The sequence below is a fragment of the Miniopterus natalensis genome, chromosome 13, assembly GCF_054644295.1.
Source record: "Miniopterus natalensis isolate mMinNat1 chromosome 13, mMinNat1.hap1, whole genome shotgun sequence".
Classification (NCBI taxonomy): Eukaryota; Metazoa; Chordata; class Mammalia; order Chiroptera; family Miniopteridae; genus Miniopterus; species Miniopterus natalensis.
In genome coordinates this window covers 62,099,181-62,119,683 of record NC_142093.1, presented here as the reverse complement: position 1 = coordinate 62,119,683, position 20,503 = coordinate 62,099,181, and the positions used below count along the sequence as shown (strand labels likewise).

General features: G+C 54.2%; 1 protein-coding gene across 1 annotated transcript in view; it reads right to left on the bottom strand.

Moving 5' to 3' along the window:
• LOC148091739 (protein Daple-like) overlaps positions 1-20,503 on the bottom strand; it is a 58,197-nt gene that overhangs the window by 9,663 nt on the left and 28,031 nt on the right. The window contains 9 exon segments of the mRNA XM_087823793.1: positions 5,851-5,940; positions 8,000-8,139; positions 8,915-9,082; positions 9,137-9,332; positions 9,561-9,731; positions 11,587-11,730; positions 13,382-13,507; positions 14,576-15,225; positions 16,568-16,705. Coding sequence (XP_087679919.1) covers positions 5,851-5,940; positions 8,000-8,139; positions 8,915-9,082; positions 9,137-9,332; positions 9,561-9,731; positions 11,587-11,730; positions 13,382-13,507; positions 14,576-15,225; positions 16,568-16,705 — 1,823 coding nt within the window.

Sequence of the window (20,503 nt, the reverse complement as noted above, 5' to 3'; positions counted from 1 at the left end):
GGGCTGTGGACCCAGAGCCATGCCAAGATCAGGTTCCTGCCCCTCCCCACCCTCTCCCAGGGACCTGTCCCCGCCCCTCAGCCACTCAGTGTCTGGACTCACTGGGAAGTCTCAAGCACCCAAGTCTCACAACTTGAAATCAGGGGAAAGTTTGGATTTTGAAAGATAACCTTGATGGGAAGCAAGGCAAGTCTGGTGGAGTGAGTCAGACAGGCGTCCACTGGGTGAAGGTGACACGAGGAGCAGAGGAGAGGCGGAGATGGGCAGAGGCGGCGATGGCAGAGAAACCGCGCACTTCCCACAGCTGCTGGGAGACAGGCGGACAGACATGTGGACGGAGGACAGGACGCAGCAGCCCAGGAGTCAGAGCAGGTGCGTGAGGCCAAGTCAGCGCCACTCGACTGACTTCAACATGGTGTAAGTCATAAAATAAATTTAAGTGGCAGCGAAGAATCGATTTTAGGGAAAATATGTGAGTAATCACAGAGGTGATACAGACATGCCAGAAATCGCAAGATGGCACAAGGATGGTGACGACAGGAAACACTGCAGGAGCTAGTGGCCCTTGTGGACCGTGTCCCGGCCCTGACGGTGACCACGTGCTGATGCTCTGTCTGTCCATTGCAGCTCTAACACCTGCACCCAAGATGTCAGGGGACCTCAACAGGGTCATACAGTCTCACTCTGGGCTGATCAGTTCTGCATTGCACACGGCCGGGCAGGACATACAAGCCTGCCGGTGGGAGAGAGGGTCAGTGCCTGGCCAGGGGAGTGACTGAGCATGGACATCCCAGCCCGAGGACCTGCGGGTGATGTCCCGAGGCTCCCCTAGCATTGTGCTGCACTGGAGCACGATCCAGAAGGTGACAGCTCATCTTCTTTGAAATCGGAGTCCACACTGGCTGCTCTCAGCTTGGCTGGGAATTGGGGCCAGGAGGAGGGGTCCACTCTGTGTCATCTGGCCTTTAGGTACTGATTTGTCGGTTTTTTTGAATTTCAGAAATGAAGGAGGGGACATGAGAAGACACTGGTAGAGGTAAATATTGGAAATCTCCAGTGTCTGAGGAAGGGAGAGGCTATTTAGAGGAGGCTGGCAGGACAGAAGCCGACCAGAACCGCAGGCGTCTAGAGAAAGCCGGGCGGGCCGCTGGAGGCTTGTCTTTGTCCTTGGGTTTGCCTCTCAGAAAGGGACTCTTTCTGCGCCTTGTTCCTACATTGCCATCCCCTGGATAAGCCAAGAGAGGAAGGAAAAAACACACAAAACGGCAAATAAATGAAATGAATAACAGCAAATGCCACTACATTAGCTAAGTGTGCAGGGAAATCGGAATCCCGTCCAGCCCAAGGGAGAAGGAAACGCCGCCCAGGGCAGAGCCAGAGCCAGGGCCCGGGGCCACTGCTGCCTGGGCTCCGTTTAGTGAGTTCACCGGCGTCCCGGAGCCTGTGCTTCAGTGAGCGCGAGGAGAACTCCATGTTCCCCACGGAGCCGACCCGTTAGGCTATTTCCAGTCCCAATGTGCTGAATTGCTGAATGAGAACGCATATAAATTTAGGACCTCATTTTCCTTCTCATTTGTTTTAATGACAGACTCCCAGACAATTCAGCTCACACACAACTGGCTCCTGCTCCTGGTACAGACCTTGGAACACTTTGTGATATGTTCCTGGCCTGCTGCAATGAGAGAGTCCACCTGAACCTTTCTCTAAGAATTCTTTTTTTTTTTTTTTTTTTAATCCTTACCTGAGGAAATTTTGTTCTATTGATTTCTAGAAAGAGTGGAAGGGAAGGAGGAGAAAGGGGACGGGAGGGGAGGGGAGGGGAGGGGAGGGGAGGGAAACATCAATGTGAGAGAGTCACATCAGTTGGGTGCTTCCAGCAAGCACCTTGCCCAGGGACGGAAAACCTGCAATGGTGCATGTGACCTTGACTGGGAATTGAACCCACGATCCTTTGGTCCAAGGGCCCGCACTCTAACCACTGAGCCAAACCTGCCAGAGCCACTAATAATTCTTGTACATTTAAAATAACCTCTCATGGCAAGATGAATTTGAAAATGATGAAAATACCTCCTTCTGATACCAAAACACCCTCAACATTGAGACCCCTACGCATCCTCTAATCCAAACCTACACTTTATGACCTTTAAATCAGTCTTATCAGAGCAGACAATTGGTCTAACTTCCTGAACCTGGTCTCACTTTCTGAACATGCCCTATACATTCACATAACTGATTTATCCCATTTCTGATTTAGGATTAAAGTCCATGGTGGAACCTCTTGTTTCTTTCTCCACAGCACCCCTGGTGGCCACAGCTCACACCACAGGATAAGGGACAGACTTCAATGCTGGTGCCCAGGTCTGTTCAGCATCTTCAGGGACCAAAGCAGCTTTAGCTGGAGGCACTGCCCACAGTGATTAAGAGTTCAGGCTCCGTAATCTGTCAGACCCATGTTCGGACCCCGGCTCCAGCACATATTCTCTGGGCAAGTGTTTAACCTTGTCAAGAAGGGGACAGTAAGCGTGCCTGCCTCACAGGGCAGTTAGGACTGGATAATAGATACAGCGCATAAACGAGCTAAAGGGGTGCTGAGCCCAGAGAAAACACCCATTCCATGGCTGCCGTTACTAATATTTACCACTAACCTGCTCACTGATGGATCCAAACAACAGTTTGGCTCAGTCAAGCATTTTTTTCTCTGAAAGTTTTGCTACCTCAACTAGGCTGCTTTAGTTCACTAGCTCACCTTAGACAATACACAAGTTGAGGCAATAAACATAAAAAAAATTGAGTAGCCAGCATGAAAACCTGTGGCCACAGAACCAGTAAGCTTCAATCTGCAGTGAATGTTTTAACCAGTTCATCTCCTGTAAAGACCGGGAATACAAGCATTAGTCCCCAAACTGTGTGTTTGTGTGCATGCTTCACTTTTGCATTTTGAGTGACACACCAGGACTTGAAGTGGTGAATGTCATCTAGCAAGGCGTGTGCACATGTCACACTCAAGAGGTGGCTTATCATCCGCCTTTGGGCTGCTATGTCGGCCCCTGAAAGTGCACTAGTCTGAGGCATGGGCCTGGTCTTCAGAAAGTCCTAGTGTCCTTCATAACATTTAAATTTCTCAGGGTGCACGTTTGGCAGGTTTATAGGTAAATTCTCTATAAAATGATATTTAAAAGCAAATTTCAAAATTAAACCATGTTTAAGGCAATGGCTTTGTTTAATCGATGGTAAGATGCACATTGTTTCCCCAAGCCTTAGCCTCTCTGAAATCAGGACTTAGCTTCAAACATGTCCTGCAGTCACTGTCGGCAAGGTGGCAATTCTGACAAAACAGTCGCTGCCACGACCAACTTATTTTCTTCTCATGTGCGCACAATTGCACAGCTTATAACTGACAGCTTCTTAGACCTGGTGAAATACGCACAGCACATTTCAGAACCTCTGGCAGACTCCGGATGACACCCTCAATGACAAGGTGCCTGCACCCCACGGTGTCAGGACCAGAACACAGATCAGGTGGGAGAAGAAAACCCGACCTGCTATTCACTGTGACGACAAGGTCAGAGCCACACACGGCCTTGCTGAAGACCTTGCGTATGTCCATTACGTGTTAAATGCATTGGGATCTCCCTTCAGAAACGCTTATTCTAGGCCTGGCAGACACGAGGAAACCCAAAAACACACACTATGGAGCCTGTCTCTGCGGTAACTTGTGGGCTCCAGCTCTGGGTACTCACGTCCCTACCACAGTGCACACCGTGCATGAGGCTTCTCATGCTAAAGTGACTACCTTGCTCTGGGACCGAACTGCCACAACACTGTGGTGGGTTTGTGTTTCCTACTTGGTTGTTAACATACCTAAGGAGCCAGATGTGCCTGCATGGAGCACACCCTCTTCAGGCTCCTATGCACACGTGTGCACCCCCAGCACGCCGTCCCGTTGGTTCTACCCTGCCCAGGAGGGAGGCCTGGCACCCCCCCTTCACTTCACCTGCAGCCGGGTCAGCCCCTCCTACCTTTTCTCACGGGCCCGCTGGGGGGGTCTTGCACTTCTGCCCAGTGTGAGCACGATGGGGTGGCCTCGAGGGGCTCCTGCGGACACGCGGCACTGTCTGGGGGGGACTTTGGTCCTTCTCTGGAATGCTTTTTCTTTGGCTTGATGAATTTGACAAAAGCTTTGGCTTTTGTCCAGCGGGTTTTCCTAGTTAGATGTAGATTTTTAGGTCACAGCCAACCCTGGCCACCCCTCCAACGGTCACTGGGTGCCCTACAGTGAGCTGGGATTTCCATCACCCGCCTGGGAAGTTGGCTGTTAATTAGGGGTTCAGAATGAGGGCCCTCTTTGCCATCGCCACAATGATCGTATCTGGGGCTCAGAGGTGGAACGTAATTTGCCGTTAATGAGCACAGACCCAGGATGGGGAGAAGCGTTCATCGTGGCAGAAACCCACGCTAGCCTCTCGGGAGACAGAACCTCAAACACAGCCCCCAGCTCTTGGCTGCCTGTGCCGAGTACAGGACCTGGTTCTGCGCTAATCTAACCCATGTTTGCTCCAAGTCCCCAGCAAAATGCCACTTTCAGGAAGAGCCAGGGACCTTCTCATTTGCTGCCATGGTTAATAATAAGTGCAATAGGCTGGGATACTCTGCCCATTCCCGGCACTGAGGAATCAGGGTGGGGGGAGAGACAGGGCAGATTGGGCTGTTTGAATTGAAAACAGTGCCCCTTGCCCATCCAGCGTGGCTCAGGGCTTAGAGCGTCGGCCTGTGCGCCAATGGGTAGTGGGTTCAATTCCCAGTCAAGGGCATGTACCTGGGTTGCAGGTTCAATACCGGGCCCTAGTCAGGGTGCATGGGAAGCAACCAATGGATGTGTCTTTCTCACATCGATGTTTCTCTCCCTCTCTCTCTCCTTCTCACTCTGCCTCCCTCCTTCCCTCCCTTCCACTCTCTAAATATCAATAAAAAAAAATCCTCGGGTGAGGATTAAAAATAAATAAAATAAATAAAAACAGTGAATTTAAGGGTAATACATTGCAGCTGACTGGAAATGGAGGTCCTCTGACCTAACAGAACAACCCCATCTGGGTTTGAATCCTGGCTCTGCATGAAACAGCACTGTGTGCACACAAATCACTCTATTTCCTCATCGGTGCCTCGATTCCTGTCAACAGAGGGGTCAGGCGGAGGCTCTGAAATTCTGTGGTTCTGTGACTTCCACAGAGAGGCCTTGCAGGACTCACGGGGATCGGACTTCAAAGTTGGGCTGGGACAGGACCGTCTGAAGGACCAGCTCCTGGGGCTCAGGCCCGGGACCAGGGGAAGCCCTGCTGGACAGGGACCGAGCCAGCCCACAACCAGCCTACTGTTCTTTGGAGAAAGGAAGTGTTTGTGGAAATCCCTGGGGTCCCATGAATCCAGAAGAATTTAGGTTCAAGGCCAGGAGGTTTCTGTGCCTGAAGATCATGTGTGCTGGTTCAGGTGTCTGACCCAAGATTCCTTCCCAAAACAGAAACATGGTTTTCTATGTCCTGAAATCTTGAGACAAAACCTGACACTCCTGCTTTAATGGCTCTAAAACCAGAGACCCCTTTCCCCCTTACACAGGCTCATGGCCAGCTGGCATTTGCCATACCCTGTAGGATAGCTATGAGTATGGAGGGTGGAACTGAAAGAAACCCTAAATCCTGTCTGTGCTGGAAGGGACCTGCACACAGGTGACCTGTCATACAGTGGAAGACACGGGCCCACCCACTGGCCACCGCTCCAGGTGACTACAGCGTCCCCTCCTCGTGAGAGAGCAAGCCCTCTCTTCTGTTTAAGTCACTGGAACTTAAGTCAACTCACTGCTTTGGAGCCGGATCAGAGAACTGATGCTGAGCCATGAATTTATCTTCTATGTTTTCCTTTTGTCTCTCTAAGGCATCTATTTCGTCTCTGTAAATAGAGGACAAAGAAAAAACAATCTGGCTTTTAAAATAAAACACATGAATTGACCCATCAGCCCAGCCTGGGACCTGGCCCAGAAGAGCCCGTAGTTTTCTGGGGTTCAGGCATCATGGTGCGCATGACCATCACGGTCGCAGAGGTGGGGGTGTGTGAATGGAAGCATCAGACGTGGTCCAGGAACCCTGACACCTGGAGGAGACCTGCTGGAACACCTAGGACCAGGCTGTATGTCATCTTAGGAGAGCAAACCCCGGATCACCTGAAACTTCAAGCTTGGAAACCCCGAGGACTCTCAGGCCAAGTCAATTCAGGAAATTGTGCACTCAGGGGCAGATACAGGGCTAAGCTGGCATTTGCAGGTGCAGACTTACAAGACCTTCCATGGTGGGGAGGGGTCTGCCCTCAGTCAGTTAGATGGGCATCAAGGTTACAAAAGTCAGCTTAGCAAAGTCAGACCTCTGACCTCGACCCACTCCAATGTTGGTTTCTGATAACACTCCCACGGAAGCAAACTCAGAGCCTCTCTGGGGCCAGAAAAAGGAGGAGAGGAGCAAAGCGGGCCTGGAAGGTCCAGGCAGAGTGGCTGGGCTGCCCTGGCTGAGCGCTCGGTGCTGCGTGGGACTGAACTCAGCCCCTGCAAAGGACCGCTGCTCCCGAGGAGGCGGAACTTCTAGTCATTTTCCCAAAGGATCCAGAAACCCAGGGTGTGAAGCAAAATCTCTTAATATCTAAATGCTGGAAATCAGTTCACATTTTCAAAAACACAGAAAGGACAAAAGAGGGCACCCTGCTCATGGGGAGAGGGCGCCTGGCCTTCCTGAGGCAGATGGCCTGCTTTTGTTCTACCCTGTCCCCAAGTGGAGCACGTGGTGACATCCATACAATGCATCCCAGGGGGCTGCTGGCTCCTGTTCTACTCCTGCCTCTTGCAGCTGGTGTGGCCTTGGCAGCTCAGACCCCTGGTTTCCTCGCCTGAAAATGAGTCCTCTGGACCAAGGCAGCTGCTCAGGCGGCTCCGGTCATGACGCTGCCACAGTCCTGCCTAAACCAAAGGCGTTCCCAGGAGTTCACCGTGGGTGAGCCCCCTTGAAAGGTGGTAGCTCACAAACCACAGGGCCCCTGACCATCGTCCCTGCTCTGCTCCCAGTGCCCTTGGCTCCACATCTGCTATTCTCGTCTGTGTTATTCTGCTCCCACAGCCATGCTGCTTGGCCTTATGCTAGAGCGTTTTCCTGTCTGGGTTTGACGGCCTGCACCCTGCCCCCCTGCCAGCTGCACAAACTCATGGAGGGCAGACACCGCAGCCCTCCCAGGGCTGGGGAACAGTCTGCTCAGAGCGGGTTCAGGAAGCCCTGGCCTCGTGCAGATACCCTCTAATGCAAAACCGTCGCCAGATCATCCCCTTGGGTACCAGGTTCCCTCATGAGTGCCCCCCCACTGGCTAGCCTTCCCCCATCCATGTCAGCAGCAGCACCCAACTCCCACCACCACACTTCCTTCTACGCCCCCATGGAGCCCCTCAACACATGTCAGGTGTGTATGTAGCTCTGCTCACATCCCATCTCCCATTCTGGTTCCTGGCGACCAGGTAATTGGTCCTGTGCACCTTGTAGGGGCTCCGGCAAACCCAGGACCCTGTAGATATTGGCAGAGGGAGGACAGTCACAGCGCACCACAACCCATTGCCCAGCCCATGAAGAAAAAGCGGACATAGGAAGGGCTTAGCCTTCGACCTGAATTCCTTCCCTGGGGGCCTCTCTTTGCTGCTGTCCTATTTTTTAAAGTGAACTTCATTCCAAAAGCAGATCACGAAGCGCCTGGCAGAGGGCAGTGTCTTTGAAAAGCAAAGGCCAATCACCCCACTTGCAGAAACCTAGGACCATCCCAGGGAAAACGAGAGGAGGGTGCTGTGGTAGGATGGTCTGTCCCCTCACCCTTGGGATGTGATGCGCCCCAGGGGTTCTCTGCCCTGAATGTCAGGGTCTAGGCTGGAGCTGGAAACCAGGACCCCTCTGTGGACAGGTCCCAGCCCGCCCACACCCCTTACATGTTGTGCTGCTCCTCATGGTACTGAAGTTGATTATCCAACTTCTGCTCCAGAAGCCTCAGGTTCTGGTCCATCATCTGGATCTTTTCCGAGAGGTAGTGATTTTCTTCCTCCAAGTCCCCCTTGAGATCAAACAGCATCTAAAACACAGATCGACAATGTCTCAAACGCCATGCACCCCGTGACTCATGCTGGGAATCTACTTCCAAAGAGGAAGAGAGCCACGTGCACAAAGATGGCCATTTCAGTATTTTCTACGCCAGTCAGAATGACTAATGCGGTCAATGATTTGGGGACGGCCAAGCCTTCTGTCACTGCACCATCCAATCAGGCAGCCGCTGGCCACGCGTAGAGGCCGAGCTATGAAAATGCAGCCAGTCTGAGCTGAGATGTGCCATTAGGCAAAATATACAACAGATTCTGAGGACTTAACAATTTTAAAAAATAATGTTACATATCTCATCAATATGCTGGTGGCTGGTGTGGTCCACTTGGACGAGGACTGTCCCACGCGCCAAGAGGTCTCAGTTTGATTCCCAAGTCAGGGCACACGCCTGCATTGCAGGCTGGATCCCCAGTAGGGGGACGTGCAGAACTGAGTGAGAGGACCCGGGTCAGCACTGAGCAAAGTGCTCAGCTGGAAGACAGACATGAAGCAGTACTGGGCTGTCTCCATGCACTGCCCGACCCTGCAAAGAGCCACGGCCTGATGAAAGGTGTTTCCTAACACATCCCTGCCAGTCATGGAGTTCGTCCCTTCAAATACTCCTGGCTTCCCCTCGGCCTCTGTGTGACATTCACACAGCCTCTGAGCACAGACCCCAATGAGGGCCCATTCCCACCTGGCCGAGACCAAGGCTGTCAGCCCAGGGAACTCAGCCCGGCGTCCCAAGGCCCACCAGCCCCGGGCCTCACCTCGCATTGTTTGCGGGACTTGGTGAGCGATGTTTCCGTGTCCTGGTGCTGCTCCTTCAGCTCGTGGTACTGGGCCTGCCAGCAGTCCACTTCCAGCTCTGAGCTGTCCAGGGAGGCTTGCAGCTCTGTGCTGTGGGCACGCAGTTCCTCCTGCTCCCTCCTCTGCTCTTCATACTGAGCCTGCCAGCGGTCCACCTCCAGCTCTGAGCTGTCCAGGGAGGCTTGCAGGTCCTTGTTGAGGGCGCTCAGCTCCTCCTGCTCCCTGCTCTGCTCTTCATACTGAGCCTGCCAGCGGTCCACCTCCAGCTTGGAGCTGTTCAGGGAGGCTTGCAGCTCCATGATGTGGGCACTCAGCTCCTCCTGCTCCCTCCTCTGCTCTTCATACTGAGCCTGCCAGTGGTCCACCTCCAGCTCTGAGCTGTCCAGGGAGGCTTGCAGCTCTGTGCTGTGGGCACGCAGTTCCTCCTGCTCCCTCCTCTGCTCTTCATACTGAGCCTGCCAGCGGTCCACCTCCAGCTCTGAGCTGTCCAGGGAGGCTTGCAGGTCCTTGTTGTGGGCGCTCAGCTCCTCCTGCTCCCTCCTCTGCTCTTCATACTGGGCCTGCCAGCGGTCCACCTCCAGCTTGGAGCTGTCCAGGGAGGCTTGCAGCTCCATGTTATGGGCGCGCAGCTCCTCCTGTTCCTCCTTCAGCTCCTGGTAGTGGGCCTTCCAGTGCTTTGACTCAAGCTGGGAGCTCTCCAGTGAGGTTTGCAGCTCCTTGTTGTGGCTCTGCAGCTCCTCAAGCTCCTTCTTCAGCTGCTGGTGCCGGATATCAACCCTGGGGATGGAGAGACACAGGGCCAAGGGCTGAGGAGCACTCCCAGGCTCTGTCCCAGCTGTACAACCTTACTCAAAACCACAACCTCTCTGGGCCTCAGTTTTTCTCATGTGTAAATGAAGGTTGAACAAAATCAGCAATTTTCAAACTGTCTGTTGGGGTTCTATAAGGCTGTCCCTGGTGTCCCACTGTTGGCTTGGGGGACAGGACAGGCAGGCTCGGACACCACTTCAACAGAGCGTCACTATTAGCACTCTTTATACTTAAGGCGTTGGCATCCCTGCCTACCCGGATAAAGGGTTCTTCTATTAAAACACTTTTAAAAAACACTGAGCCAGAACAATTTTGCTCTAAAACTCTATGCCTATGCCCAGCTCTTCTCCCCAATTCCAAGTCCCTTTCTAATTTCAACTCCTGAGATAAATGAAAGATGAGATTCTGGGTACTATGTAAACCCAGTGAAATTATGGTCATCATCATAATTACCCCACTGGGTTTCCTGGGGGAAGATTTATACCAGAAACTCCAATTACCAGAGGCTCATGGACTCAGTTTGAACACAGATGTGTCCAGTTTGGCCTACACAGTTGTTGTTTTTAATTAATTGGTTTATTAAGATTTAAAAATTTTTAAGTTTCACATCAACATTCAGATGTCTAGCTTCTTGGGGGAAAAAAGCATAAACAAAAGCCCTTGGCCAGCCTCCCATTTGATGCCTTCATATGGTGTGTGCTCTCCACGAGGGTCTGGTCTGTCGCTGACACTTCTCCCCCATGTCCTGGACCTGCCTGGCCACCAGAGGCACCTGAGCTTGCAGCCCTTCAGGACATTCTAAAACAAGGCTGTGGGGAGGACGGCTTCCTACAGTCATGACTCTGGATTGAGACAAGACCTGGACTCGAAACCTGACTGTGTCAACTAGGAGCACTGACCTTGAACAAGTGACTTAATCTCACTGAGCTGTTTCTTCACCTGTTCAAGAGCTCAGTCAATTCCCATGATTCCCAGTATAATGTTCTATCATCACCGTGAACACAGAATCAGTGTCCACTGAACTGGTTCCCCATGTCCCTGTAAGTCTCAGGGCACACTTGTGTCAACTGAACAAGACATAAAGATGCCTGTGTAACATACTCACAGCAACAGCACTGTGACTCCTGCCTGCAGGAGCCTTATCTACCACTCGTGTCCTCCCTGTGAGGCCCGGTGCAGCACTGCACATGGGAGCACTAGGCAGCACTCAGCACTCCATTTGGGGGCCATTTCAAACAGCAAAATTGCCACCCAAAGGCACAAAATGAGAAAATCATGGCACTAACTGGGCCATGAGCAGGACGGTCATTTGCAGTGTGAGCACTGGCACAAGGCAGGAGTCAAAGGCCTTGTCGGCCTCAGCTGCAAATGTGCGCATCAGTCAACACCAGTGTCCTGCACTCTGGGCACATCCATGAAAGGCCACAGGTGCCAGTCTGGGGGTTACAAGGACATTTCAGCCAGTAGGTGATTCATACACAGGGATTTTGTGAATGAGGATTGGCTCTCCCCCTCTCCCTCACGGGCCCGATCGCTGGACTTAGAGGCTGAGGGTGCCCGGGCCCGATGCCACCATCATCACCACTAGTGTGGGAGGTGAGGCTGTCCAAGCCCAGACAGGGCACCATCCCAGGTGTCCCTAGTCCTTCCATCCCAGCCACCAGCTGGCGTCCCCTTTTACCTTCTTACCATCCAGCAGTTGACAAGGTTGGTAAAAATATACCATCACCAGAGGACTTTCTGGAGCTTTGCTCAGCGGGTGTGAGTGAGTTGGTCTGAATGAAACCCTGGCAGACGCCGCTGCGTGGGGCGGGGCGGTTACCTGTCCAGCTCTTCCCGCAGCCTCCGGTTCTCGTCTGTGACGTTGTCGTTGACCCTCTGCTCCAGCTGCAGAGCCTCCCGCTCAGCGCTCAGCAGCTTCTCCAGCTGCCCCAGCGCCGCCCCATGTCTCACCATGTCGTGATGCCTGTGGAGGGAACACACCCACTAGGAACAGACAACCCAGAAGACTGCAGAGCCTCCCAAAAGCAGCTTCTCTCTGCAGCGCTGAGGGGGATGCGGATGGGCAGGGAGTGGGCCTGGGCAGCTGAGAAATGGGAGAATGGCAGTTGGGACAGCCTGGGGCCAGCTCTGGGGTATCTCCTCCAGCTGCGGAGCTGAGCTCTCCTCCTCCCACCTGAGGGGTCTCCATGGTCCCTTCTAGTCCCTGTCTCAGCAGCCTTCCTCTGCTAGTCTGCTGAGAACACCACGACTGACCAGAGGCTTGCCTGGTGGGGCCCAAGAAGCTGCCAGGGGCGAGTTGCACATACACATGCACACACACAGACACATCCTGCTCCTCAAGGCACTGCCAATCCAGCCCTTAACCTCCCCCATAACTTCCCCCTCAGTTTGGGGCTTTTATTTTCTTCCTGCCTCAATCTTCATTACAGAACAGTGTCTCTGGAGGGCAGTAGAGCACAAGAGGGAGGCCCTGACCAGCCCTTGGCCAATCCTCTAGTGTCCAGGGACAGCCTGACCCTCCTGCCCGCTGGAACCTCTCATGTCCAGGGAACCTCTTGTGTCCAGGGATGGCTCAGGAAGCTCTCCCCCAGGCTGACCTTCCTGCCTGCTGGAACCTTCCAAATCCAGGGATGGCTTGGGAGCTCCCCACTTCCAAGGTGCTGACTGAGTTGTGTGCAGCCCTCCACCCACCCCCTATCAACTGTCCTTGTACCATCTGCCTGGAGCCAACACTTGTGGAGACTCAAACTCGGAAACCAGCTGAGGCGGCTGTTTCAAGACAAATGTGCATATGGCCTTTAGCCACGGGCAGAGGCTGCCCCGAGTGGGAGGTGAAAAGTGGGGGTGGGCTCTGCCTGGCTTGCAGGGTGGTGATCTTTCTCATCCAGGCTAACGATTCTGGAAAAACTCATCCCCATTTGACAAAGAGGGCCATGGACCATTAGGGTCCCGACTCCTGCCTCCCAGTTGTGTCTTGGACAAGCACACTGGTCAAGCATATTCCAGCCATTAGTAATTGCCCTGCTGCAGGGAAGACACTGAGTGAGTCTTGCTCCCATTGAATCCCTAGTACGGGGTCTGACATCAGCCAGCGCGTGCTGGGGAACGAGTGAGTGTCCGTGTTGTGTCAAATGGAATGAATGCAGAGCCATCATCCTTGTCTTCCAGGCACCTGCACCACAAACCTGTAGCCCGGCTGCAGACATACCAAGGGGTCTCTAGCTATCTTTCCAACCAGCGAAACCTGCAGAGTAGCACAGTAGGTCCGCATGTTTTATGGAGCAAGAAGCTACAGGAAAAACAGCAATGAACTCCTCCTTCAGAGCCAGTCAGATTCCACCTGCACAAACCGTCCCGGTCTGAACAGACATTAGGAACACATCATGACACTTACAAATATAACATTAGGTACATCATGACACTGTTATAAATATAACAGGACATTAGGTATATCATGACACTGTTATAAATATGACAGGACCTTAAGGATGAGGCCTGTAAGCACCTGGTGAGGGGTGGGCACCACACCAGTTTCCCATCATTAGTCAGCTGGGTGCATTCACGCCACATCTAGACACAGGACCCACATCCAGTAGATGCTCACTAAGCATCACGTGAACACAGTGTGGGTGCGGGAGGAGGAGGAGATGGAGATGCCAAGAGGCTCATGACGCTCATTTTGGCTGGAAGGAGCAGGCCTAATAGGAGCAGACATGCCAGCACCCCCGAAGGATGGAGACCTGGGTGGAAAAGGGGGTGGAAGGCCCCAAAGAGAGTCAACAGGAAGTGCTAGGTAAGTGAATACATGAGTGTCATCACCCCCAGGCTCACGACATCATCAGATGCCCTCACCAGGCTTGGCTGGCTTAGCGGCCTCCCTGGATCCCTGCGAGGGAAACTCCTGCCCTTCAGCTGCTCCCACTAAAGACCCAGCATCTGCTTCGCGTCTTGTGAGGCAGAGTCACAGGAAACACCGTCAGCAGGGACGTCTCACAAGCACAATGTGTGGACGACAGCTGCCTCCTGCACTGCTCCAGGTGTCTGAGGGGATCCCCCCTCTCCTGCCTTTGAGTCCCATGCACATCTACCTCTCCCAGGCTCTGGGTCCTGCTGCACCTTCCCGGGGCCTGGTGCAATCAGGATCTGCCCGGCAGGAGCTCGGGTCATGTTGGCGGACTGCATGCACACAAAGCCCCCATTTGTCAGGAGCACAAAGTTAAGATTTATGCATTTCAACATACATCAGTTTTACCCCAAAGAAAAGGTGCATGGAGGTAGAGAGGAGGTCACAATGAACCGAGAAAGGCAGTGTTGACAAGGACTGAAGCTGGTGATGGCACACAGCGCTTTCACTGCACTATTCTGTGTATTCCTATCTATTCAAAAGTTTTCAAAATTAAAAGTTAAAAAAAAAAAAAAAAAGCCCAGACTTTGAGACTTTGACAGGGAAGAACAGGCCCGGGAAGCTAGGGAAGCACATCACTGCAGACAGGCAGCTCGGTGAACATCCCCCGGCATTCTTGGTTTGGAGACAAAAGGAAGAGGGAGTAGGAATCCTCAGGGGAGCAGGGCCCCCAAAGCTGACACGTGGTTTCCCTGAGCTGGGAGTAGTGTGCACACCCTTCCCCCTGGGGACCCTCCTGCCCCTGTCTCCAGCTGCACAAAAGCCACACCGCTGAAGGTGAAGCTCGATGTACTTCTATTCACTGTGAAGCAGCAGGTCCAGAGGAAACTCGAGGGGCCAGAGCGAAGGGGGGACAGGAGCCCAGGGGAGCCCGCCAGTCTGCCCGCCAGCAGCCGGCACACACCTATCCTTTTGAGACTTGTGCACCAGCTCCAGGGTGCGATGCAGCAGCGTCTTCTGGCGGCTATGCTCGTCCTTGAGGGCCTCGTACTCCCCTGACAGGTGCTCGTGGAGCGAGCCCAGGCACGTGTGCTCCTGCAGCAGGGCCTCATAAGCTGCTGCCAGCTGCGCCTCCTCCTCGGGCCTCCCCAGCTGCTTGGTGGCGAGCTGCTGGGCCTCCGGGCCCTGCTGCGGGGCCTGGCTTTCTGCCTCCAGCTCCCCGAGCTCCTGCTCCTGGGCCTGTGACTTCTGGCTGCTGCTCTCCAGGGTCTGCTGCAGCCTCTGGTTCTCCAGTATCAGGCCCTGGTTCTCACACTCCAGGGCGTCGGTGGCTGTCTTCAGAGAGGAGACCTCCCTGGCCAGCTTCTCCTTCTCCTTCTCCAGCTCCGCCACCTGCTCCACCTGCTCGGTCATCTGCTCCAGGTCCCGGTACAGCTGCTGCTTCACCAACTGCAGCTTGTTGAGGCTGGTGCTGGTCTCTGCCACCGTCTGGTGGAGGTCTCTGCTCCCCTTCTTGATGTCCTTCATGCAGGCCTCACTGGTGACCTGGGACCTCTGCTGCAGGGACCGGACCAGTTCGTTGAGACAAACCCTTATTTGAGCAAGATCATCAATCTGCACGAAAACACAATGAAAAAGACACAGGCAGCTGTGTGAACATATTTCAGGGGTTTGGGTCCAAACTAGGGGACTAAAGTGTAGGCCTGGAAAGACCACGCCACCGTGGACCCGACAGAAGTTCTAACATTTCCCAGAGGCCTGATATGGACACAAGGTGAAGGGCACGGAGATCCCCACTGAGACAGTTCAAAGTCAAGCACATGCACAACAGCCAGGCTGGTTTAGAAACATAAACTACATCTCCTCCTACTTAACACAGTGAAAGTGATGTCCCTGGGTTCTTTCTATCCTGGTCGGCAGGGGCCCGAGGAGCTGGCCCACCCCTGTGGCCTCTCCTTAAGACCTCTCCCCACAGACATTGCATGTGACCTTCTCTCTGCCTTGAACACACACCGCCCTCCAAGCTCTGGCCTTCAGCAGCACGGGCTCCTCTTCACCCTCCAGGGCTCAGTGTGTGTCACCTCGTAAGAAAAGCCCTGAACCACTATTCTAAATGTCCTGCACCTCGCAAGGCGCTCCCAGGACTCTCGCACATTCCCTCAATAGCACACATCTGAAGTTACCTGGCTTGTCACCAGTCATTCTGACTTCTAAACTGTAAGCCAGATCAGGGTGGCGATTGCGCCTGCCCTGGGATGATACACAGCACCTTGTCAGCACCCTCTTCAGCACCATGAGAGAGGCTGAAACTCAAGTGCTTGATCCTGAGCCTCCCTTGCAGCTAGGGCTAGTCATGTGTCGGGTCTGGCCAATGAGATGTTGATAGAGAGTCCTGGGGAGACCTTCCCTCTGTACCTTCTTCCTGCCCCCTACCTTCTTCCTGCCCATTTCTGGGGGAGGTACAATAGTCTCTGCCAAGACCAGCAGAGCACAGAGAGACAAGCCTGGCTCCTGGTGGCCTCACTGAGATGCTGTCCCACCACTGGACTGCCTACCCTGGGACTTCTTGTGGTGGGAGACAAATTAGCCCTGGAGGTTTGCCAGGGTGATCAGTGTGACACTGGACATTTGGAGAAAGTTCATTCTTTGTCCTGTGGGGCTGACCCATAAGCTGCAGGACACTTAGCAGCATCCCTGGCCTCTACCCAGCATACCCAGGAGCACCTCCTCCCTCCTCCAAGTCATGACTATCAAAAGAAAGATGGCCAGTGTCCCTGGGAAGCAACATCTGCCCCCAGCACCCTGCTGTGGCTGAGAATTGCTGTCTGAGCTGCAGCTGAGTGAGGAAACCAGAGACCCATGGGCCACTGATAAATTCCAGGCCATGACAATGGTCCTGGACTCTTCCTCTGGCAGGCAGGGCCTCCAGGGGAGTTGTTCGCTCTGGAGGACCTACCTGTCTGGCCTTGTCAGACTTTAGGATCTCCATGTCGCTGTGCAATCGTTCTCTATCTTCCATCAGCTCCTCGCTGAGGGTCTCCAAATCCTGGCTGCTCTGCTTTTCTCTCTGCAGCTCCATCTGCAGCTCTTCAATCTGCAGGGCCAAAGACCAAGCCCATTGAAGAGTTAGTTTTATGAACTGAACTGTAATTTAAAGGAATCCCAATGCTGTCAGCCCCACAGATACTTTAACAGGCCTTTTCTCAAGGAAAGACCTTCTTCCTGACATTGGGGAGGTCCAACAGCCACTGCCAAGGCCCGAAGAGCAGGGAGATACAAGCTGGCTCCTGATGGCATCACTGGGCCACCTCCCCACATCAGGCCTTGTTCTGCAGTGACCTCCCCATACCCTTGACCACTTCTTCTCAGCCCACAGATTGCACCTTCAGCTCATGGTAGAGGAAAAGTTCTTGGCCCCCATTGGTCAGCTTCCCTCCCAGCTCACCACTCCTCACTCTCTCTGCTTCCATCTTAGGTCCTGTCTACTACTATCCTTGGAGCCAGGTCACATGTCCTGGGGCCAGCAGCCACACCCACTGCATATCCTGCAGGTACTCCACCTGGTTGGGGATATTCCTATTCACCCAGCTTCTCGGAGTGGTCCTCTGCCATGTCTCTCCTTCCTCTCACCCTCCAAGTAAATGTGTCCCCAAGGCCTGTCCTCTTTCTACATATGGCTCCCCCCTCCACAGCCCACTGCCTGCCACAGGCCACACCACCTTCCATCTTGCCTGGACAATGGCCCAGTCACCAGCCCCGCAAAAAGTTCTTCTGCTGGGACCCACCAGTGCCCAACCTCCCTGAACGGGAACGACCAAGATCAGCACTTCTCTCACACTGTGCCTGACACCTCAACAACGTGATGGACACAGACTCAGACTCCGGAGGCCAGGGCGGGACCTGAGGTTCCGCTCCCAGGTGAGGCCCATGCTGCTGTCCTTCCCATTGACACCAAACTCATCACCAGCTGGGAGGTGGGAGAAAGGGTTGCTTCCTGCTACCAATGTGACCACTAGTGGGTTTCCATAACTGACACAGGGCCAACAAGCAACAGGCATCATCAGGAGCCTCTGTCAGTGTGAAGTGCTCAGCACACAGCTCACAGGCCGCAAGTAGGAGGCAACAGCTGATCCCTTGTGAGAGCCCTGTCCCCTCACCCGTCACCAGAGCTTCTGACATAGTCGATTGGGGCTGGGGCCCAAGAATCTGCATGTTGACTTGTGACCCTGATGCTGTGGGTTTAGGGTGACTGCTCTAAATACTGGATCTCCAAAGTCAAAGATGGTTCTCAAAGCCTTTAAGGACTCCAGACCTCAGGACACCAATTAAAACCTCTTGGGGTCAGTCTCTCAGACCCCGAGTGGCCCAGTGGGCAGCCAGGACCAGGAGCCTACTCTCTTCGCCTGTCTGGAGTGTGGATGGCACAGGTAGCTTTACAAAGCTCCCAGAAAGATGGCTGTTCTAATGTCAGCTCTGCCCTCTTGTCTGGGGGAGCGCCACCCTGCCTTTCTCTCACAGGTAAAGGTTTCTGTCTCCAGACTCTTCTGGAAACAGCAGCCAGGCTCGCTTCTTCCGCGTGAGTGGGGAGGGCCGGGCACACTGGGGCTCCCATTCATGTCCTCACATCTCCCTGTCAGCATACCAAGCCCCCTGCCTCAACTTGGGGACTCTCTGACGGGGGAGCCTCACTCAGCCAGAGCCAATGGCAACATGCGCTACAACATGCCACGTGTCTGAGTCTTTCTCAGAAGTGAAAACGTCTTTCTGGTCGTTCTTCATCATTGCCCCATTTCCTAGCACAAGGCCTGGACTCAGCAGAGAACCAAGCATCTCCTCAGTGGCAGGGCCCATACCTGAGAGTGGCTCTGAGGAGGAAGGCCCTGGACAATTGTCACCAACCATCATTCAGGGAAGGGTACGGGGTCAGAGAAATCGAGTAATTTGTCCAAGCCCCACAGTGAGGATGTGGCTGAGCTCCATTTACAGTGGTGGGCCAACCCCAGCCCTGCTGTCATTCAGCCGGGGCCTGTGGAGTATGCCCCCAACCCCACCTCGCTCACCCTCCACCCCTTCCCTCCCAGAGAAAGAACGTTGCTCCAGCCTTTGTGTATCTGACTGTTGTTGCTTCTGGTCTGAGATGTGGCTGCCCCACGTCACACCCACACTGCTGGCCAACCCCCCCTTTCTCTCTGTCTGATCCTTTCTGCCCTGCACTGGAGGCTTTGTTGCTGTCTGTCCCCAAAGGACTCCATTCCCCTGGAGAGCTCACTGGCTGAGATGCGAGTGGCCCCACAGGGTTTCTCGTCCCTCCCAAAGCACCGGACTTGGGCTCATGGGGTGAGGCTGTGGTTCCCAGAGCCAGCCTATCAGCCCCTGTGCTGCCCTACTGTTCCCACGACAGGCCCCCAAGGGGCTGCCTCTCTTCCTCTGACAACCAGGGATCCTCGTTGAAGAAATGAACTCTTGGGACATCAATGTGGTTAGATGAGGGAATGGCACCTTCTCTAAGGTCCACAGAAGTGTCCTGAGTTACAGGGAAGGATGTTAACTTCGGGAACTAAGGTTTAGAGACATTCAGACCAAAGTGAGCCTACAACCTGGGTACCACGCTGAGTGGTGGGAGACCAGAGCTGGCAGCAGAGGGCCAGGGACTCCAGGCTACAGTGTCCTGGCTGACCCTTTTCCCTCCTTCTTGGACAACTCCCAGAGTGGCCATGCTGTCTAGATTTGTCAGAGGCTGTGCCTTCCCTCTCCCAGGAAGGTCAGTGTTGGGCCATGTCACCTGCGGTACTTAGCTGATGGCCGAGAGGCACCATCCACTCCATGTTAAGGGGGACTAGTCACCTGCCAGGCTCGGGGGAGAAAGCACAGCCAACCCTGCTGGGTCAGGACAGATGAAGCCAAGTCCCAAGCGAGCCAAGCAGGAAGGGAAGCCCGCAGGATGGAAGGAGGAGCCCTCCACAGAGCAACGGCCACCTTCCCAGGGCTCCTGGCACCTGGCACAGGGCAGCTCTGGTCTGGGAACTGTGGCCTTGCCTCTCTACCAGGGACTCTGAGCCAAGACATGGCTCCTGAGGGCTGTGGCAGGACCATATGGTGTCCTACTAGGGAACTGATGCAGAGAGGAAGCATGGGTGGGACCCAAGACATGGGGGGCTAAGGAGTCGTGCCAGGGTGACGGCACCCACCACCAGCCCTGCTTGTGCAGAGGAGGGACTGAGGGAGGAGAAGCACCAGCGGCATCTCTCGGGCCTGCGGGCGCTGGGCCACAGGTCACATCACAGGCCTTCTGCAGCAGACCCGGGAGGACCCGCCGAGTCAGAGGTCTCATCTTTCTAACAAAAAATTCTTATTATTTCAGCCGAGGTTGGTCTGCCATTTAGAGACATTTCCTGTGCCAGGCCCACGTGAGCCTAAGAACCCCACACTGTCCAGTGGCTTTCCCTGTGCGGGCTGCACCGAGGGACATGGCATGAGTCAGGCTTCCTACTGTCCCACAGAGAAAGGACAAACTATTTGCCAGCTACTGTGCTGCAAGGCACACAATGCCTCAAGGGGACAAGGAGACTGAGTCATGGAACCCTGGATGTCCCACGGGAGGCCTGGGCAAACCACTCCACAGGAGGGGCTGCCCTGAGCCTCACCCAGAGATAAAGTGCCAGCAGAGCTGGACCCAGGTCTCCTGCCTGTAGCCCGTGTCCTTCCTGCTGCCGACGCAGCTTCAGCAAATGACACTGGCGGGACTCATGGGTAGGTTGGGGCAGACACCCAGACACCTGAAAGCACCAGTCCCACAAGGTGGTCAGCAAGAATTCCCTTGCCCTTCCCTCATCCAGAATGTGGTCAAGCTGTGTGCAGAGCCCACAGTGCCGCCCTGCCATCCCCGGTGTGG